Genomic DNA, 22960 nt, shown 5'->3' with positions numbered 1-22960 from the left:
TTATGGAAGCCAAGGTCATATCAAATCCACGGTTTAGCTCTCTCTCCCCAATAGAGTATCACTTACTACTTTGTGGAGACACAAGAAACACTGGTTGATGACACATACACAGCCGAGCTCTCAACTGTAGGACTGTAAGGACAAAATTTTAAGAAACAGAATCAACAACAACATATACAAAAAAATATTTGAGAAAATAGTAAAATGGTTTTCAGAATGGTTAAGTTAACCAACCTTTTATATTAGAAAACTGCTAGAGAAATGCTGGGAATTCAATATTGATATCCAATGCATACATAACACTAGATTTTAAGGAGTCGTATACGAGCACTGAGAGTACCATACAACCAAATTGTTCCAAGTTGGTGTACAGATCTCAATACAAAATAGGTTGACCGTTTCGCGTTGAAAAGCTGTTCATTTGAGTACTACAATCCCTTATTCGAAAACTATCCGCCGACACCAGCAAAACTGTTTAAAACAATGCCAATTGTGACCTCCGAGGACTATGTCAATTTCTCTTTTGTTCACTAAAGAAGGTTTGGTCAATCTTACCACGGTCGCAAAAAAAAATAAATGATTCAGGCAAAATATTACAATTGGGAACAATATTTTTAAAAATGTGGATTATCCAGCTTGAAGAACACAAGAAAATTTACCAACTGAAATCAGTTTGTTAAAGAAACCTCCTCTTCAGGTGTCTCAATATTAAAATCAAAGGGCCATAAGAGGGTAATCCGACTTATGTTACGTTATGGGAAATAAATTTGGGCACAAACTCAGCCATGTACCGATGCTCATAATCTTGAATTCTGGCCACAGTCAGTCAGCCATGTTTGTGATAAAAAAAACCTGCGTTGGAACTGCGATTATCCTCTTAAAAAACTCAGGCATGTGAAAACCAGTTAAACGCCTATGAAAAGATCATTTTTTGAAGAATATATTAGCAAATTAGTCAAGCCAATCATTCAGTAGACCAAGAAGACGTTAGTGCGACTCTATTGATATGAATAGTGTGCCGCCCGCAGGAGTAAGATTTTGGAGTGTTCAGTCATATTTCATGTCCAAGATTAATAAAGGATGACTAAAGATTTGGTACGGACGGAAGTGTCGTCGAAATTCGAAAATAATGAAAATGGTTAATGACGGAGTTTTCTCTTTTTTTAGTCGGAGTAGGTGCATTGCCGAGGCCTATACTTTATTAAATGCAATAGTTCGATTGATGCACCGTTCTCCGATGAAAAAATTAAAACAGAGATACACTTTATAGTAATGTGTTATAAATTAGGCTGTAGAGATATTTAAACCATTCGAAATTAACTCGATAACTGCAAATGTTAATGATTTGGTTAATTCACAAAAAAAGATACAAATATAGAATTCAGTATGGAGATTAATATCATGTGAAAATTATATTACTGCAACTCGACTATGTAAATAATAAAACTAAAAGATCAAAACCAAAAATAATTTCCGTATCAAATTACCAGGGAAAATTAATTAAATTGAAACAAACCGCGTCCAAGCGAATGTAACAACATTGTACGATATCTTGTATATTTTGTATCAACAATATTGAATTGAATAACTTTCACAACTCACCTGCCCAGTTTTTCTTCATCCATATCCGATGGAGAACGTTTCGTTTTCCGGCACATGGATGCCAGCACGCCCATTCGTACTGTTATGCAGCACAGGAAATCAATGATGACTAACAATATCAGGACTCCCCCGATAGCAATGCCAACAATAGCTGCCGACGATAGCGCTCGTTTATCAGCTCGTAATACAACATCGTCAGATCCTGTTCATCCATGTTTCCCAGTGATGCATGAATGGATTACAGCCAGTAGGAAAATTATCAGAATTTATCCAAAGCGAAGCCATATGTGCGAAATATTCGAATGTAATTATTTGTGTCAAAGAGAAAAGAGAGAGAAAAAATAAATTTAAGTTAATATCATTGGAATTTTTAAGTAAAAGTGGAATGGGCAAAAATAGGCAAATATTAATTTGGGGAATATAGGCACATAAATTAGGGTGGAAAAGTTTAACGCGAAATTATTAATGAGAAAATTGGAATTGATATTCATTTTTGGATATTTAATGTAATTAACATATCGTTACTTCTATAGAGTATAGAAACCTCTGTGTATAACAAAAATAATTTCAATTTTCATCAGAAATTGATGGTAATATACCTGCTTTAAGTAAGTTTGAAATTTTTGATAGCCACGAATGGAACATCTGGTTATGATTGCATTTGCACCAGCAATTCTTACTGTTCAATTTCAAGTAAGAGAGATTATATTAAAGCAAGAACCTAATACTATATGGATAAACTCTTCTTCTTCTAGATATCGATATCGAGGGAATTGTCTCTTGACTCGAAATCATTCATTTCTACATCTAGTCAAAGTTAATAATAGTAACTCAACTTCGGGGATTTCAAAAGCGGAATATGGCATCATTAAGGATTTGATATTCGTTTGTTGGGAATTTTACTAACAATAGTAAGATCAAAGTCCCTTCGGTCATTACTTTGATGTGGTGAGATAGCCGGTAGTACGCTTTTACCAGAAAGAGTAGAAGAAAGGGAAGCTGGTTATGTGAACGTAACTGGTCTGATGCCGATGTGTGAAATGGATCTATGCGGATTGAACATCGTGAATTCGAGAATGTTCCCGATCGACGGCGAAAGAAGTTGAAGCTCCTTCCATTACCAGGTATGGAAACATCCAGATAAAGCGGAAAATGGAGCTAGTAAATTCAATGGGACATACTAGTGTATGTACGTTACTAGGTGTAACAGGTATTTAGAATACGCTTATGTTAAAAAACATAAAGGTTGGGACAGTTGACTTGCAAGATGCCTAAGCCTCTTCCTTTCTACTGGCAGCAAGAGTGCAGGCAGGTGACAGAATTGCAGCACTTTCTGGCATAAGATGCTTGTCTTCCGTTTAACAAAATCGGTGGTACTGGATCTGTAAAGGATGCTGATATTCTACCATGAAAGAGAGCCTATGTCTGATATTAAATTTGTTAAAAGTAACCATGCAAAGATAATTCTGTACTCAGGACCTAGCTGCGGTCATCTTACAATAGCAGGTCCACAATAAGAAGACAAACATCACAGTTGCGTCTGTGTATACTTATCCTATGCTTCTCTGTGTTCTTCGCCGACACAAGAATTCAGGAATCTGGCAAAATAAGCTAAACTAAGTGCTTTTGAACTTTTAAAAGGTTGTGATGCAAACGCTAAACAAATGTATTCGGAAAGTAGCAAATGTAATCCTAGACAAGAAGATTTTTGATTTCGAACAGATTCTAATACGAAGACGGGGAGTAAAATGTAGTTTCCTAGGCGAATAAGGACCCTTTCGGCCATAGATATTAAATTGGAAACTTGAAGTCGCATCCTTTTAGAGTCTTGAAACTTGCTTTAAATGCGATAAAAAAATTCTTTGGGGGAATCGAGAATTCTAAAAATCAGGAAATCAAATAAACGAATTCTGAAGCGAGTTTACAAAAGCAACAAATCGGGAAACCGGAAGCTGGACGCTTCAGGCATGAAAGGTTTTGTGTATTTCTTATATAGAGAAATTTGAGTGTGCATTTGCCTTATTAGTGCTTAATACGTAATATATACATACATATATTAAGTGATCATTTTCGGGTGATATTGACATTCATAGTCTTGAATTTGCAAAGAAGTGACAATTATATTATTATTATAACTTTGTTAGTAATAGTGCGATTTCCACCAAATTTAGCAGAATTATACTCCATGTTATAGCCTACTAATATACCATTATTTACTTTATTTGAGAGGGTATCGATATGGAGGGTATTTCGGAGCCTAGGCACCATGTAGTGGCAGCCTCTTGATTTTTTTCTGATTATCCAATTGAGTAGTTTCTGAGAATGGGTCCGTTAAAAAGATGATCACTTCCGATCCCCGCAGTCCCAACCTTTCCAACAAATGTCAAAGTAACTGTACTAAGACATTTACTTGATATGATGATTATATTTGTTGAAAAAAAAAATACGCCCGCTTTTGCATGTATGGGGACCCCCCTTTAAATTCGACGTAAAAGGATGTAACTCACTGTATGCGTAGCGTTCACAGTTCAAACCTTTTCACCAAATTTGGTGTCAATCTTCGAGAAAAATGCGTGTGATGGACAGACAGACAACAGTAAACCGATTGAAATAAGGTTTTGTTTCCCACAAAATATTAACAAAAATGAAGAAACGAGACTCTTTTAAAACATACTGTGAGGAACTAAAAGGTGAAAGGGAAACTTTAGGGCTATCCAGGGTCCCTAAACGAAATTAGTCGGCTAAGCTGGAGTTTCATAGAAAACCGAATGGTACTTCAACCAACTCCAGAGATGAGTTAGTGAAAACTTTCTGAGAAGCACATCTTTCGAAACAATAGGTAATTAATTTGGACGGAAGAGAAATAGGGTTTCTTGCAAACCTCTCAAGACTAAAGTGTTGGAAGAGGAACTGGAACACTGCGAGATCGGCAAGAGCTGCTATACTACCCTTTGAGCAAAGCATCTGACATGGATGGATGAGAGGAGATTTTCAAGCTGCATTCACTCTTGATAAAAATCTTAGGCAACTTCAAACGATTCAATGAAAGATGTGTGTCAATGGCTCGTTAACTTCGCATCTAGTTGGAACATGGTAGTATGATCTAGGTGTTTTCCACACAGTGCATACACAATCTTGATATCTCTAGATGGCAACTTCGATACACTCCATAGTGTTCTACTGGCGCAAGCGTATATTTCTACACTGCAAAAGGAACTACGGCATGGAGGCTATTTCAGAACCCAGGCACCATATAGTGGCAGCGTCTTGTTTTTTTTATGGTTTTTCGGTTGGATGATCATTTTCGACCCCCGCACTGCTGATTCGCTTTCAAAAGAAATAATTGAAAACAGTTTGATGGATTCATTTTCGGCACGAAAATAGTGCTCATTAAATCATCGTAGGTAGTAGTGTAGGTTGTTGACATTAGCATGTTGTTTCATTCTCTGCTTGGGGCCAGGAAAACTTTCGTGAACCCCAGCGATGCAAAGAAGGAAACAAGACTACGGTTCAATGAACAAAAAAGCAAAATTATTCCTCAAACTATTATAGAAAATAGATGTTGGCTAGACAATTCGTGACTGCAATTTGGGGAACGTTCATAATTTTGGGAGCACCTAATTAAGTTATCGAAACAAAGTACAATAAATAGTATTGTTTGGTCTTTCCATCATAAAGTCAAATTGCATATACAGGAAGACACAGAAGGCACTAAGGAGAATCCTTCGAGCAGTTCGGGAGGATGACGGATGGCGGTACAAGAGAGAGATGTACGGAAACCTCTAACACGATAAAATTAGGAAGGGTCCATGTAAGTTAGAAAATCTAGCAAACTGGAACCGAGATGAATGAAGGCAACGCATTCGGGAACCCAGGATTCGAAACAAGCTGCAGTGTTACGAAGGAATGAAGGAAGTTGGTAGATTTGACAATATATAATATAATCATATCAATCAATCGAATTTGTTGAAACTTTTGGGTTGTTCGTCGAGTTCGGTTTACTTTGTGGTTTATACATTTCAATCGCATAAGAAGATGGGGTTAGTTTTAATACTAATCAGTCTAAGGTTTGCCATTTGATATTCTATGTGGATACATTTAATCAATGCATTTAGATAATATTTTTAGCAAGTGCCGTCCGACTCCATGTTATTCGTGAAATAGAGTGGATGATCATCAATTCAAGTTATTTTCGGCACTCGAGATGACGGCTTAGTTATATTAATTCATGTCTCTTCCTCAAAATATTTATAACCATTTCAGGTTTTGGAATTTTCGGATATATCCATATTTATTTTGGTTTCTTTTTTTCGCATAACTTCGCTGAATTATGAAGGTTTTGTTAAAAGCAAAACCTTTAAAACGGTTCGATCGATCGAACCTCTAGGCTCCGAAATAATCTCCGTTACGATATCTGCTTAAATATAGTTCATCAGGTTTTAATATGAAGCATCATACTGGAAAGTTTGGTGTAAATCAAATCGTCAAATAATTACTAATCTCTGTCAGTACCACATTGAATTGAATATAGGGTATATTCAGTATACATATATACACTACGAGATATATATAAATGGAACCATCGTGCACCTAAACGTTCTTATAGAAAAGATTAAAAAGATTTTTCATATTTGAAGCACAAGGCTGCGCTGGCACACGAGGCAGTTTTGTACACGATGATAGTCGCGAATAAACTAACTGCGAATATGCGTTACAACACGTTCGTGTTGCAGGTGGATATAACCAACTCGCGTGTCAGCGTTTTAAAAGGGATTTGATTTCAGACACGAATAACGTATGGTAAATGCCGCCTACTACTACCAGTTGCTGGAATCAGTAAAAAAAACCACTTGCGATTGGCGAATAATGAAGGAGTCGAAGATTGTAAGGAAAATTGATTGATGGTGCAATCCAAAGTTTCTCTCAAAAAGGGAACTACAAGCTGCATGCAAATATTTGCGAAACGGAGTGAAATCATTGACGCTGAACAAAGGTTGAATTATTAATCACATCACATCCGCTAGAAGAATAATAAGGACCTTATATATACTTCAGCCATTACTAATTGAAATATACACTACTCGTCAGTTAAGTAGGAATAGCAATTTGAAGCAGAATAGAGAATAGTTACAAAGTAATCATGGGCTTATCATATACCCTTCGCTGAACTGCCACTTCTTGCAGCTTTATAAATTGATTCTAAGATAGTTTTTAGAGATTTTACATTATGTCTAGTGGGAGCTTTTATTATAATCCATGCGAGATGAACAGATGGGTATCAAACCTCTTGCTAAGTACGGGATTGAACTCCAATTATATAAACTATTCGAAACGGTAATGTAAAAAGTAAACCATGAAAGGACAAAATCACTCTTGTTTTCGTTGAGTAATCAACTTCACTAGGATCGTTAGTTCCGAATATAAGCCAACCAATATTTCAGCCTGGAATAAGAATTGAATTCTTAGGCGTGAAAGTCAATGAAGGCAACATAATGAAGAAGAGACAGAAGTTTATGCCCTTCTGATTGCAAAAAAGAAAGGGGGAATCAAGATAAAAAGGCAGGTGAAGGTGAAGCGTACGGTACTAACCTTATAATTTATTTCTTTAATTAGACACTTTTAAATTTCATTAAAGTGATGAATATCCAAAAATGACTACAGCTGTTGCAAAGTTGTTTTCCTTACAAATAACGACTGTTTTGTAAAATTTTCATTCTACATCCTATTTTCTCATTTTAAAAATCAAAATATTTCAAATCAGTTATAATTTTGAATTAGTGATAAAACATATAGATAAGCTTATTGAAATTTTTGAAATTTTAGTAAAGTAGTAAGGTTGTATAATTAAACAAAAGCCAATTGATACAAACAAAATTGAATTTCTGAATAACATGCGCTTAACAAAAAGCAAACAAAAAACATTTCGGAAGTGAAAATTGAAAACAGATTAGAGCAAAGTGCATGAAAATCAGTTTGAAAATTGAGGACAGTAAATTAGATCACACACACACTCAGGTGTTGTACAAAAGACACTCAGTAACTAAAACTTCAATAAAATTAGACAGATTCTACAATTTCATTATATATAGATATATACGATAAAGCCAATCATGTTTCCAGGACCTCGCCACGAAAGCGTTTGTTCACAATTTTCAATTGATAAATACTCCTCACAACCCCAATGAAATGCATCAAAATAAGTTAAGTCACAAGGAAAAGTTAATTTTGAAAGATTTGCTATTCCATATAAAGCTTTTTATTTCTGGCATTACCAAGAATAAAGAAAAACCAACCGACTGTAAAAAATAGTATAAAAACAGTTTCAAATCATATTTACAAGAATCCGAATTAGTTTGTATATACATAATTTGTTAGGTTTGATGGTTTTGTAATCTTCATTTAATGTGTATATTTCTATATATAAATAAATATTTAAAAACCAAAAAGTTATAGATAAATTATGAAGGAAGCATCAACCAAATCAGATTGTTTCTAAGACTTGTTGAAATTTACAATGTTAATCCAGGAAAAATATGTAGAACAAGAAGAAAATCATAATTTACATACATTTATATTGGTTAGGGAAGATTCGCTAGTCTAATCTAAATATGAATAGAAATTTACCTTATTTGTTTGTGGAACACTTACAAATGATTTAAGGCACACTTCTTCATATGGATTTATTTTATTTTATTTATATTTACAAACCAGTTAGATGAAGAAGACTTCACACACTTTCCACTGATACTCATATGCGATTTTATTGAAGTTGTAAACATCAGATTTTTGTCTGATCTTTGTAAATGATTGCAAAGAAGGGTATGGAGTGGCTAATTTCAGAAGGAAACTTAACTTGACAGGCTAGAATTTCGAGGAGATGATAGGGTGATTGATAATTACAAATATGTTGGATCACAAATTGCATCAGTTTTCCATAAGTGTGAGATATCACGGTAAACATATTCACTGATATAATATATGAATGAAATGAGCTGGGATTGTGAAGCTATGAGCATTTGAATTTCATGATGGTAATATTGCTATAGTTGTTTTCAGAAATGCGAATAATTCTCAGGAACATCTTAAGTGGCAAATCAATATTAAAAATATTTTCCTTTCTGAAGAAAAAATATGAATGATCAGAAAAATTAAACAATTTATTTTCTCACATAAAGGTTTGGAAAATTTTAGATTCGTCCAAACTGGAAATCAGCAAAAGAAAAGAAATTCAATCAAAACACTTATTAGAAGCCATTCCTTTTTAAATTTAATTTCCTTGTACTTATTCAATATGATTTTAAATTTTTTTTGAAAGATGGTTTTGTTAAAATCTATTTATTATTAATATTTACACAACTTATGATTATTAAATATTATGAACTCTCAATACATTCATATGTTCACGTTAAATTATATTAATTTCATATAATTACCTACATTTTATTGTATTTGTTTACGTCTTGTTTTCTCTTTCATAAAATTTATTATTGGAACAATTTACATACATATACGTATTATAAGCATTTATTACCTAGAAGTAATATTTTAAATTTTTATACCACATGCAATCCTAATTGAATCTCCAACACTCATGCTTTAAAAAATGCTCTTGATATTCAACACACGCGTGGTGGCTGACAGGATTATGTTAATAATTTAGGAGCAACATAATTGCGGTTTTATTATCAATACTTTCTATTAGTTTTGTTTTAAACGTTTTGATTTCGACTCATTAAATTCGAAATATTTCACCCATTTTTTCTGGTACAAGAGTTAATCGAATAATACATTTTGGAAGACCATATAATTTCTGATGGAAAGTAAAATAAAAAATAATAAGCAAAGCGTGAATGTGAACTAAAAGAAAAGCAAGAGCAATTTTTATTGTCGTATAATTGCAAATCACTATTTCTTGTCAATTGGTACCTTCATTGTTGAAATCATAACTCACTTTCATAGCTTTTTGGATGAGTTTTTTCTCTAAATTTCAAAATAAGTTCCTTCACGACATATTTTTCTTATTTTATTTTTATTGTTATGGAGTTTCTTTTCAAGATCTTCCGCCTTATTGTTTATTTCATTTCAAATTTCATTTAGCAATAGTTTTAATAATTTTCTAGTTTCTGTTAATTAGATTTGTTTTATAATACATTATAAGTGTAGCAATTCTTTTATATTCAAAATGGCAGTTTCGTTTCCCTCTTTATAAATTTCTCAATTTTTTTTTTCAGCTTCATTATCAAAATGATAATTATTCCAAATCGTTTAATTATTAACTATACATTAGCAATTCATCACACACTGTTCATACAAAATCGGATGATTCGTGTCATGTTACTTTCTAATGCAGCAGAAAGTATTTCGGTTAGAAAGCCAAAAAAAGCCAGAACAAATTTAACATTTGATGAAATATTTTCGACATGTTGAATTACCTCAACCCAGAATTCACAACAAATTATTACAGTAATTAATAAACTCAGAATTATTAATTTGGAAACCGAAACCTCACCACATCAGAGCAGAACGTAATGTAATGCTCAACCAACGAAACTTAAGAAAAATATTTTGTCGAAAATTTCAAGGAAAAACCAATTTATTTGTTTCATCTGCATTTAAATAATAAATACACAACGGATTATCCTTCAAATCGATTAGCTTCAACGAGATCCTTTCGTCAAGTGTTTGATTGAATTAATAAAAATATGAATTCGATGAATATTGTAATCACTGATAAGTAGGAAATCCTACTGAATTCGCGGCGCTATTGCCGCCTTTGTAAGGAGCTTAATTTTCGAAAATAATCCTTTACGGATTTTCGACTTTGATGGAAATTAAATATGCAAAATATTCCATTTTAGTTGCATCTGTCTGATACTAACAGCATATAGTATCATGGTTGATATTTTTTGCAATGTTAATTCGATACCATTGTAGACCGAGACAAAAAGCAACGAGCTCTGAGAAAGGCAAATATTTATCATGATTAACACATTAACATTTATGTTATGCAAATATCAATTGCAGTGTAATTGGATGGTACTTTTATTAAAATTTATTGCCCGTACTTAAAAATAAATAGTCGACAAGTTATAAAAGCGGGTCAAATGACTTAAGTTTGCTTTGATAAGTTATATTTGCATACTCGGTTTTTGATAACAGAAATTCCATATTGGGAATTATGGTGCCGCATGCCAAGCTAGTGTAGAGGAGAGAATTGAATGGTAAGGATTTCGGTTGAAAGAATTTCAATTTCCGTTAATGTATATTGTTTTCGAGCGAATAAATTTATACAATTTTGCTGATTACTGGCTCCTATTGTTTTGTTGTTCTCATTTAATTTAGGAAGAACTTAAGGCGCGAAATTGATTTAGATGTATGAAATTATTTCAATAATCGAAAATTGTGATAGTGAGATACGAGCTCAATGCTCAATCTTGTATTCAGGGGTTCGATATTAGAAAGCCCACGCCTCCTTAGAAGCCTCGCGTTTGATGGAATTTAGGAAGCGTTTTTAAAAGTGTTCATTGGATGCAGTTATGGAGTGATTCCAGAGATTTGAAACTTCTTATCTAGATTAAAGGTGTTTTATAAATTGAATTATCATCGTGCCTAGCAATGGCTGTTTTAATGACATATACATTTTCAATGGAGCAATAGAGCCATTTTCACATAATTAGTAACGTAAAGTAATGGATCCTCCCATAGACTAGTTTTTAGGTATTTTTGAAGGAATTTGAAGTCTGCTGGACTGCAGATTTAACGAATTGCATGCTCAAAGAAATTCTGATGATGAAAGGGATCCCTCCGTAATTTGCGGGCATGGATCTCATTTTATCATTTTTTCGGTATTTCAATTGGACTCCAAACTGTCCGTTTGATATAAGAAAAAAAAATGAAAATTGATGAGAGCAAACTATTCATTCTATTCAGGTGAGTATATGATGGAAATTGTACTATTTGTCATCATGGAGTGTGTGTTAGTATGCGGGGTAACCAAAATCTGAAATATAAGTGCCGAGTTACTGGTTCCAAAGCAAGATTAGGTACACAGCCCTATCATATTTTATTAAAAGAAAGTTCATTTCCATTCAAGATAATCGCTCCAGTGAAACGAATGGTAATCAAAGGATTTTGCTCGTTTAAGCTGATTTCTCTTATATAGGAATTACCAAAAAAGTACGCCAACAGGAATAACTGACAACTGTTGCCCAATTAAAATTATCATAGTGTGAGGAAAAAGAACCGATAAAAGGTTTGTCCATTAAGCGTAGTTAATGGTTGAACATCATAAGGATGCTGACATTTTTCTTATACAGAAGTGAAGGAATTGCCTCGAATTTGGACGGATAACTCGGTATCAATTTCAGCCATTGCAATTGAACAAGAATATGTTTTCTAAGTCTTCGATAACAATATGGAGGTCTCCTAAACCATTTATTTGTTGCTAGTCAGCTGAGATGATGAGATTTCCCAAATTCCTTAATTTCCCTATGCAACATTGCATTGTTGGAATTTTTAAACCGCAGAGATACCTTTTAGGCTTTGCACAGCTGCATTTAAAAAAAACCTGACAGACTAAAAGAAGGTAGAGGAATCACAACCTCTTTCCACCAAACACTAGTAGAGACGTGATGATATTACTCTTATGATAAGTAAGGTTTGGTATGTCCTCGACGGTGTGATGTCGCATCGCAGGACATACCTAAACATCACTAAGTAATAGTATAATGTATCAGTCGATACATCATGCCGATCTTCCTAGCACAAAGGCAGACTATCTCTTGGCTTAGCCTGGAAAAATGGTTTCGGTTTTGTATGTGAAAAGTTGAAAGTGCACATACAAATCGGAGCAATTCTCTTTATAACGCCGAGTAAAGCAATAGAAAACAAATATTATTCTAAATGGTAATTAATGTCGGCGGCAACGTGATATCACATCACACAGCATTAAATATTAGTTACTAATATTGTAATGCGTTTGATACATCATGCTTTCCTTAGTATAGAAGTACATTACACAAATTCAGGGAGTTGCTTACAAGTATCGCATTTTTCTTTTACATGAGGGAGTTAATTTTTCAGTTACCCACTTGACGTTGTCATACATTTCACACGACAAATATCATAACCGCAAAGCAAGTATTACTCTAGCGATCGGCTGCTGAGTGTAACATGTTGTGTTGGTTATATAACATCACAGGTAAGCGTAATCAAAGGTGAATTTGTAATATTAAATTGTCGTATGATTTTTTTCAAAAAGTGATGTGGTATCGCGATACCTACTAATGTGACGTTTTGCGCATATCTAATGCTAACGTTACGTTGAGGTTTTGCAACAACATTCGTTCTGGGTTGTTATGCCTGTCTACTCCTATGTAAACGTTTCTTTTTCCATTTTTGATTAAATTTGTTATTGAAACTACATAAGTTCTGTACTTCGAGAACCAGCTGCTTTCTTCATTTGTGGGCTCCCTGAAAACATGTTTATGTAATTTCAATAAAAAATGTTGGCCAAAATTAGAATTTGTCTTCAATTATTTTCAATTGTTTTGTATTGTATATAGTTCAGCATAAAAATTAACGTCGCCAAAAATGGCATTTTTTCATGCTGCACAATGAAAACTTATCATATCAAGGACCTCCTTGAGTAATAAATTTTCCATTTATTGAAACGTTAGAGAGTGCACATGAGTTACTTAAAAATCTATATTATGTCAAATTATATAAACCTTTGCATAACTTAACTGAATTAGAGTGTTTTCAAGCACTCTGTCCTCCAAAAATTAGCGGTTAATATTCTAATTTGAAGAAACAGGTCTTATTGAATAAGATGGAATTTTTTTTTGAGGGGATCGCGGGAGGCGTAGTAAAAAGAAATCCATTATTTTTTCAACTGTTTGTTTTAGTATTGTATGTATCGCGTTATATAAAGCCGATTGGGATATACTAGATGGCGTTGGAAAGATTACACTTTTCTGATTAGTTGATTTAGCTTTATCTGAGTTCGCGTCAAAGATGGAAATCAACAGAGAGAAAAAAACGCCATATTATACCTTTTTTCGATCAAGATAGAAACATAAGCCATGCGGCTGAAGATACAAAGTCTTTATGATCTTGACACTGCAAAAGTCAATTATCCGCCATTCTGGTTTCTTCAATTCCGGTCTAGGAATTTCGATATGGAAGATCCACAACTTCGTGGAAGACCGATTGTCAAAAATGTCAGCAAAATCATAGAGATTGTCGAGTTTGACCATTATGTAAGTACTGTTTCGATTACCTAGTAGCTAAATATTGTACAGTAAATGATTTGAAAAAGGCTGGATTCAAAAAGACGCCTGACGTATAGGTGTCGACTGAGTTAACGCCAAAAAACCTCATGGACCAAATTTCCATTTACGAATCTCAACAAAATCATAATTTCTCAAGTGGATCCAGACTGATGATGGCAATGGATTATATATCACGCAATAACGGTCATGATCAAATTCTGGTGAGCCAACAAAACCGATGACCAAGTGACGATTGACGGCCAGTGCGGTTGCTGTGTGTTTGGTGGAATTCGTAGGGAATCATTTACTATGAGCTGCGCCTTTGCGGCGAAACTTCATATTTGCACCTCCATTGACAACAATTACATCGTCTGAAGAAAGCAATAGCCCAGAAGCGGTCAGGAAATGTGTTTGTTAGGACGATGTCAGGTTACATACATTAATAGTAACTTGTCAGAAGCCCTGGGGGTTCCAGCACCAAGTGGTTACTACTTGTTCCTATCCGAAACAAATGATTTTGCTGGTAAAAAAATCACTTCAAGAGAGGCTTTTGAAATTCGACTGTTCCAGTTTTTAGCCATAGGGACGAGGGCTTCATGAGAGAGGCATAATGCAATTACCTTTAAAATAACAGTTGAGAGTTGAACAAAACCGCGTATATCTAGCCTAAATCAGATCAATCGAAACATTTTAAATAAAGCCCTCATGCAAGAATAATAGATTTATTTTCACTACACCTAATACATGCTACAATTAATTTATCGAAGATTAATTTTGGCGTTACTCGGTTTCAGATTTACATTCTGTAATATTATATAATAACGAAGATAAGCTGTAAAAATTTTTGGGGAAAATCTGTGTATCATTAGTGAAATGGAAATCATGTGAAGAGATAATTGACTTATCATATCCCTGATAATTGAAGACAATATTTGGTACCAAAAGCAATATACTTGCTACTGAGAGAAAAACGATGGCATATAGAGTATGAAACGAACAAACCTTGAAAAGAAAAAACTATAAATTAACCAAAATTTAAAATATTCCATCAATTTATCTACAAAATACGCATTCTCATTCATTTTGTGATAGTAAACTATTAAGTTCCTGGCATATAAAAGTTGGTAAATATTATAGTTCATGTATAAACTAACTACACTTCACTCTTACTTAAATTGGTCTTCGGGTATTTAACTAATAATTAATATACTATGATCTACTAGAATCTTTGAACTAATGCATAACAACTTTTGGCACGAAGTGATTACGCAACAACAATAAACACAAATTCATAACTTTTTATTTTTTAGACGTGAACAAAGTTTATGTATATATAATTTCCTATTTACTTACAATGTGGCAAATGTTATTTTGAGATTTATGTTTGCTATTACTTCTTCAATGTCTTAATCATAGTAGTACCTTACACCACTTACTGTTATATATACTTACTGATTTAATTCCAAATCTATCGCATAGTTTTATATTTAAATATTTCGGCCATCTTAACGATTTGGAATTTACCTTACAGGATAAAGGGCTTACTTTATTTAATCTCCACTTTATTCCATTTCGTAATACACTTTCAAGTTTCATTAGATCCAATTAATCGCCAACAACATAATAAAATATATCAGAAACATAAATAACATAAAACGATTCGTTTACATTTTCCCTTTCACGTTGAGCCCCACATTCGTTAAAATTTAACTTCTAGCATAATTCTGCGTGGTAGAAAAGTTTTAATTAACTTTATTCTTCATAGTGGTTTGATTCTGGTGGTAAATGCTTATGGAATTTTTACAAAGTTATGAATGCAGTTCTCGTTCCATGGAGATAACACTATAGCAATAACAAGTACTTTGAAATAATTTATTTGTACACAACAATAAAATGTTTGGAAAACATAGTATAAAGATACTTCGAACATTATGTTTTATTTGGTAGTTAAAAAGATACTTCCAAATGAAAAATTTCAATTTCAAACAATAAAGTTCAGGCAGGGCGTTTTCGGTCTTGTTGGTGGATTGAAAGTTGACCCATTCGAACGAGGAAGTAATGATGATGATGACGTGCTGGAATGATGACTCGAGGCTTCGCAATATCGTATGCTTTCAATGCTACTGGAATCCATTTTTGATAGTCCCGATCCACCTGCAGTAGCTGTCACAATCGCCGTTTGTGCTGTTGATGTTAGTAAGACCAATACTACTAGCCAGCACCATATTGATGAACTACTACTTAGGCATGCTGCAGCACCCTTGTACGGATTATCTACGAAAAGTGGTTTAAGGTATGGATCTCACAACAATATCATTCAGTTATCAGACAGGATTAAGTCAGTTTGATGGAGAACCAATTTATAATAGTTAGAATGTCCAGTTAGATTGTTATATGGCATGTTTTACGGTATGCGAGTATGTTGAAACAGATCTGCTGGGTTAATGTTCTAAGTACTACGTTTTGTTTTGACATGAAGAAATCCTATTCGTTAGTATCTAATTTAATGGGTTGGCTGTTAGCCTGAGAGCTGTGTAAGATTTTGCTAGCTTATATTATTTTGTATGATTGCAGTTCGAATTAAGGATGACGTTGGACATTGTTGTTAGTATTACTATGTAGAATAAGAGTTTCCTTGATAAATTTTAATGCTGGTATTTATGTTATGGATTACGATTTATTTGAAGTAGTTATCTTTTTTCAATGTTAAATATTCAAGAGAACTCATAATATTGATACTAACTTGCTTATACTACAAAATTAAACACCGATAAATTGTGAGTTTCAAAAATAGATGCAAACTGAATAGACGCGTTAGCTGGAATATGGTACTTTAAGACAGTAAAATGTATCTAGGTTTAATAATGTGTGGCAAATTACCTTTGCGCTGGTACGAGTATATTACTCAGACGGATTGAAATATACACAGATAGAGTTTATAATGAAGCTAAAGACATTTCATTTATGGCTTTTTATCACATATTTTCTGTAGTGACATATACCCTTTGCTATCTCTTAATGATGCGTTGCGCAATTTCAAATGGTTAGTGAAAGAATTCTAGTATATAGAGAAATTCAAGCAAATTTGCTCTGGCTCTTCAATTGTTAGGAAAGTTTAAGGCCAATGACGTCTAGATATACTTTTAAGTCAAGATAATTAGTAGTAGTATTTTCTTCAAAAAATCGACTATTTTAGATGAGAATTTACTACGTCATCAACAGAGTGGTCCACAATAGAAAGGTAAGGTGAACATGATGATATTTAGAATATGCATGGAGAAAAGAAGGAAATTTCTTCTTCTTTAGAGGCGAATAGTATAAGCAGTTGAAAGCAACTTAACTGGCCAACATTCTACTCGCTCATTTGCGAGACCATCATGGCTAAACCGGAAACAAACATAGCTTATCAAAAACGACGACTTAGAAACACCCGCAATTCCCTCAATAGACTACATCAAAATATATTATTAGGGTTCAACCTGGAGTTTGAAAAGCAAGAACCGCTATAATTTGAAACCTACTAGTGGGGGGAAATAGAAAGCCTTGGAACTTGGAACAAATTTCCCTTTCGCTTGAACGAACAATTTGGGAAACCAGAAGCTGGACGCTTCAGGTATGAAAAGTCTTGTGCATTTCTTATATAAAATCATTTGAGTGCACATTTGTCCCATTAGAACCGAACATATCATATATATGCATATATTATGCCAGAATATTCACTTTGGTGTGCAACTCACATTCAAAGTCTTAGAATTTGCACTGAAGCAACTTTTAACCTATTATAGCTTTGTTAGTAATATTGTGATTTCCACCAACCTAGGTAAGATCGTGTCCGGATAGCTGAGTGGTTAGAGCGCAAGGCTGTCGTACGGAAGGTCGCGGTTCAAATCTCACTGGTGGCAGTGGAATTTGTATCGTGATTTGACTTCGGATACCAGTCGACTCAGTTGTGAATGAGTACCTGAGTCAAATCAGGGTAATAATCTCGGGCGAGCGCAATGCTGACCACATTGCCTCCTACAGTCTACTGTAGTGTACCGTTACGGTCTTGAATGAAGTGGTCTAACACACTTCAAGGCCCTGATCCAATATGGATTGTTGCGCCAACGATTATTATTATTGTTATTATTATAGGTAAGATCATGCTTTATATTATAGGTTATATTATTGCAAAATGGATGACTCTAGAATGATTTTAAGGTGTTTTGAAGTCAGCTACTAAAAAGTATAGTAATATACTATTTTAGTATAGTAATATAATACGGGAAATGCCTGCTGAACCAACACCAACAGCTCTACTACCAAACTCTATCTGCACCTTCACATGGTGATCGCTGGGAGTTCTTTCTTAATGAAAAACTGCAGACGGAGAAGGATAGAGGTGAGTCCCCCATGTCTAAAAATGGGACAAATTGTACCAACTGGTCCTCCAGGTTGGGGGTTGGGTAGGGCTGACAACCCTACAGGGAAAACGGATGTTACGAAGTCACAGAAGGTGCCTTGGACAGGATGAATTTTAAAACGACAAACCAGGCAACGACAACGGAATAACGATTTGCGTATTTTCTTATGGAACGTGTGCTCCCTGTGTAGATCGATTGCAGTTCAGCAGCTAGCCGATACCCTGTCCCAATATAAGGCTGATGTAATAGTGCTGCAAGAGATGCGCTGGACAGGAACCGGTTTCCTGGAGAAGAGCCACTACACCATTTATTATAGCGGCCATCCAGTAAATGATGAGCTCGGAGTAGGTTTCTTAGTCAGCCAAAAAATGAAACCTGCTGTTATCGGCTTTGAAAATATAAGCGAAAGGCTATGCCTCATAAACGTTAACGCTCCTACAGAGGAGACCTTCTACGAGGTAGTTGAGCGGACCCTCGAAGCCTGTGCCAATATTATATCAAAATCATACTTGAAAAGAATCAGGGTCAAGTAGGGAAGGAGCTCGTATTCAGGTGGTACGTCGGCTCCCATAGCTTACATAGGGATACCAATGATAACGGACTGCGGATTATTCAGTTAGCAAGGAAGCCTGGGAGAACCAACAGGTGAACTCGAAAAGTACAAGGAACAACCGCACCAGGCGCAAAAGTTTTACCAACAAATCAACCGGATGAAGCCTTATACACCTAGATACTCATTCTGCCGAGGCAACGAGGGAAATCTGATTTCCGACAGAATGGGCATATTGAAACGATCAGTTGAGTATTTTGAGGAACTGAAGACGACGAACAAATCCTCACACCACCAAGCATAGAAGAAATATTTCGTGCAATCCACTGGTTCAAAAACCACAAGTCACCAGGAACCGAGAGAATTACAACCGAATTGGTTAAATATGGAGGCGACCAACTACACCAAGTGGTTCATCAATTGATGCTCAAGGTGTGGGGCAGCGAATCAATGTCTGATGATTGGCAACGAGGTATTATTTGCCCCATACATCATGCGTCCTCTTTAAACTGACCCTGGAGAACGTGATTCGTGATGCAGATGTCAATGCGAGAGACACCATCCTCCACCCAACTACTGGCCTACGCTGACGATATTGAAATTATGGAAAGAGCAACCCGAGATGGACAGTCTACCTTCATCCAGATAGAGCAAGCGGCGCAAGATCTCAGGCTGCACATTAATGAAGGTATACGAAGTACATAGTGGCAATGTCACCGCCAGGAACCAAAGAACGAAAAACATCGAACCGCACTGGCTAAACGAAAACAATAAAGATAGGAGGCTACAACTTTGAGAACGTTGAAAATTTCTCCTGTCTAGGGTCGAAAATCACAACCGATCATGAAATCTGTTGTTCGCTGCCAACGGAGCCTATTTCAGCTTACAAAAATTGTTTCGCTCTAAACGTCTCACCATAGGATCAAAGCTCTTACTGTACATGACTATGATCTTGCCAGTCCTTATGTATTTCTGGAAGACATGGGTTCTTGGCAAACAAAATTGCGAACTCTTTACCGCGTTCGAGAGAAGAGGCCTCCGAAGAATTTTTGGCCCCTATGAGGATGGATGATTAGTCTACATAACGACGAAATCCATGAACGATATCATGACCGGATACCAGTTGTTACACCGTTGATGATGATGCAATATTATCAACTTTATTTGAGCAGCTATCGGTATGGAGGATATTGGGAGTCTAGATACTGTATAGTAGCAGCTTCGTGATTTTTTGCAAATTTTTCAGATGAAAAGATTCTGAGAATGGGTTCGTGAAAATTATGACCATTTTCCAGACCAGATCAACACACCACTCTATTTTAGGCAAAAGTGTATGCGATGAACCTGTACATTAGAGAGAATCTACGGAGAAAGAAACGGCTATGTTCTCTCTGATATCTAGGCAGCCTTAAAGGCCATTGCATTACCTCAAACCAAACTTCATTTTAAGTGGATAGCGAGACATGATATTGACGGCTATGAAAAAGTGGATGAATTTGTAAGAAGAGGAGCTCAATAGTGATTTGTAGGACGGGAGTTGCATTTGGAATTAGCAGATCTTCAATCGTGGGGAGCAGCAGTGGACCACAGAAACAGAAACTCGTGCTACAGGAAGAATGACGATTCAAAATGATTGAAATTTAGGAACTGAATAAAGTCGGAATGAGGGCATTGATAGGCCCAATAATCAGCAACGGGGATCCAACACTTTGCAATGAGGAGGAACTATTTCGCACTCACGCGGTGGAGATATACTACCTAGGCAAGAATAAATCTTCAAAAGGGATTTGATTAGATGCCCCTAGTTGACAATTCACTGAAACGTTCGTAAAGCTCACAATAAGCCAATAGGCGGTAGTATGAGGTCACAAAGCTCAATCCTACATAAGTTACCTATCCATCCATCCATTCACCAACCATTAGCCTATGACAAATGAAAAAGAAGTAAATAGTTTTTAGTTATACGAAGGGGAATAAGATAGTTTAAGGATCGTGACGGGCTCATAGGCCACGCCGGTTAGATTACTTTATATTCCGTATAGAAAAAAAGGTTAATCACATACAGAGAAGATATTCAAAGCAAGTCTGTAGTATCATATTTCTCATTTGAACATTTCGACTTTCTACAAGATATCGACAGAAATTCATTTCGCATTATTTTTTCTACTCAATATCCTAATTTTGGAACTATCAGTAATTACAACATTAATTTCCTACAATATTAGGGCAATATGCTTATTGATACAATTTCTAAAAACAACATGAATTGTTATAAAAAATTATAATTTATATTAACGGGAGCACACAAATTGCAATTGAATGTTTCTTCAATCCATTTTATTATCCCTACCATATTATAGTGAAAATGTTTACTAATTCTGATTTAATATGGCTGCTTCACAGCCAGTAAATGCCAACAATTTAATTGTAGAAGATTCAAATTGGATAAAAGTAACATGTCAATGCCATATTTTTCTAAAAAAATATGTAAAAGTTACGAACGTAGTGCAAAAGTACGATCATAATCAGATTTTACAAACCAAAAGCATTGTGATTTATTTGTGTTATTGCGTATATTATTGTGGGACTCTGTTGAATGTTAAATTAATGGTTACCACCCGATGAAGAATGTATTATTCATAGAAATTTTATTTGCGAAAAAGTTCAAGTTGAAGAAGTTATTCTAATTCAATCAATCGAAAAATGAGAGTATAGGTATATGTATGTACATATAATATAAAAATAATACAAATGGTAGCTGTTGATTCAACCAAAATAAAAGACATGTTGTGAAGTTCTGTTTCATTTATATTAAAGGATATGTAAAAAAAACTAGAAAACTTTACATTCTACTGAATACAGATAGCAAAACATATACTAATCCTAAAAATAATTTTCAAGGCCTAGAAGATATGCTAAACAATTATGAATACATATATACGACAACAATTGAACATTTAAATGACAAACAATAAAGAAGACATTTCAAAACCAAGCTCTTTGTTCGATTTATACACAAAAATATCTTCACTCACAACTATGTATTGATGCTTCATTTCTGCTCTCGGTATTTTTTTGGTTAATAAACTAAATTCAAACTAAGCTACTAACCTACTGAAATAATAAAATATGTGGTAGAAGGGTTGCATTCATGAGCAAACGTTTTTCTTTGTTAGACGATTAACACAATTTATAAAATAATAAAGAATAAACATCGAATAAAAACAGTTCAAGAGGACAACTGAATGAAAAATAATAACCGGCATGTAGGTCATATTAGCTAAATACTCTTAAGGAACAAGAGAAAATAGGGCGGAGAAGATAAATTATGAAAATTGAATCAAATCGTTTTCGCTTTCTTTTAAATTGGTTTATATTTGTATAAATATAATAGCAATATAAATCAGAAGCTTTATCTTAACTAAATATATAATTAAAGCATTGAATTCGATTTATATGGTATTTTGTATAAGTAAAAACGCGTTGTGTTTAACACTGGTTTTGCTGCTTCTTTTCGTCCTGCTTTGAATGGAATATAATGGAAATGTGTTCGTATGACTCTAAAGAAAACCTAATGCCAACACTACGTTTTCAAACATTCAACTTGTTAACTTTTAGTTTTATTTTATGATTTGTGACTTGATAAGTCTTCTCGTTCGATTTCGTGTGGGTGAATCGAGAAACATGATTTTTTTTACATTTCTGCTAAATGATGCAATTTTTAAGGATTAAGCTCTCACTATATAATGAAAAGTCCTTTCTCAGAGTGTTAGCCAGAATTCTTCAGTTCTTCGATTCAACTCAGGCTACAAAGACAAAAACTCACTGAGGAAGAGGACAACTGGTCCCCGAGATACCAGTATATGAGCAATAAAAGCTCATTATCTGGTATAAAATTTTTGTCTTTTTTTCATTATAGAATCTACTGATTTTGACGAAGGAGTAAGTTTCTGAATCTCGAAATTTTTGCTGTGTTCAACTGTTTTTTTTTATGTTACATTGCCTTAGTTTCGAGTAATTGTTATTTTGGGTTTGGGCTTAATCAAGCTATTGTTAAAGCACTTGCCAATTCGCTGATTCTATAGTTTTTAAGAAAAGGAAATATTTTCCATTGCTGGAATGGAACATTGCTT

The 22960-nt window shown here is 34.5% G+C and overlaps 1 protein-coding gene and 1 long non-coding RNA gene across 6 annotated transcripts in view; one reads left to right on the top strand and one right to left on the bottom strand.

Moving 5' to 3' along the window:
• LOC119654251 (fasciclin-2) overlaps positions 1 to 22960 on the bottom strand; it is a 134474-nt gene that overhangs the window by 5666 nt on the left and 105848 nt on the right. For 4 of the 5 annotated variants that reach the window (XM_038059495.1, XM_038059497.1, XM_038059496.1 and 1 more), the window contains one exon: positions 1603 to 1804. In XM_038059495.1, coding sequence (XP_037915423.1) covers positions 1603 to 1804 — 202 coding nt within the window. Of the gene's footprint in view, positions 1 to 1602; positions 1805 to 15732; positions 16149 to 22960 lie in introns of those variants that run through there. The other variant, XM_038059498.1, reaches the window with a different exon arrangement.
• Positions 10716 to 11199, top strand: LOC119654253. The gene is made up of 2 exons (XR_005249803.1): positions 10716 to 10823; positions 10945 to 11199. It is a non-coding gene; the product is annotated as an uncharacterized LOC119654253 (long non-coding RNA).

Source organism: Hermetia illucens, chromosome 4, assembly GCF_905115235.1.
Source record: "Hermetia illucens chromosome 4, iHerIll2.2.curated.20191125, whole genome shotgun sequence".
NCBI classification, from domain to species: domain Eukaryota; kingdom Metazoa; phylum Arthropoda; class Insecta; order Diptera; family Stratiomyidae; genus Hermetia; species Hermetia illucens.
This window is presented reverse-complemented; position numbering and strand designations above follow the sequence as displayed.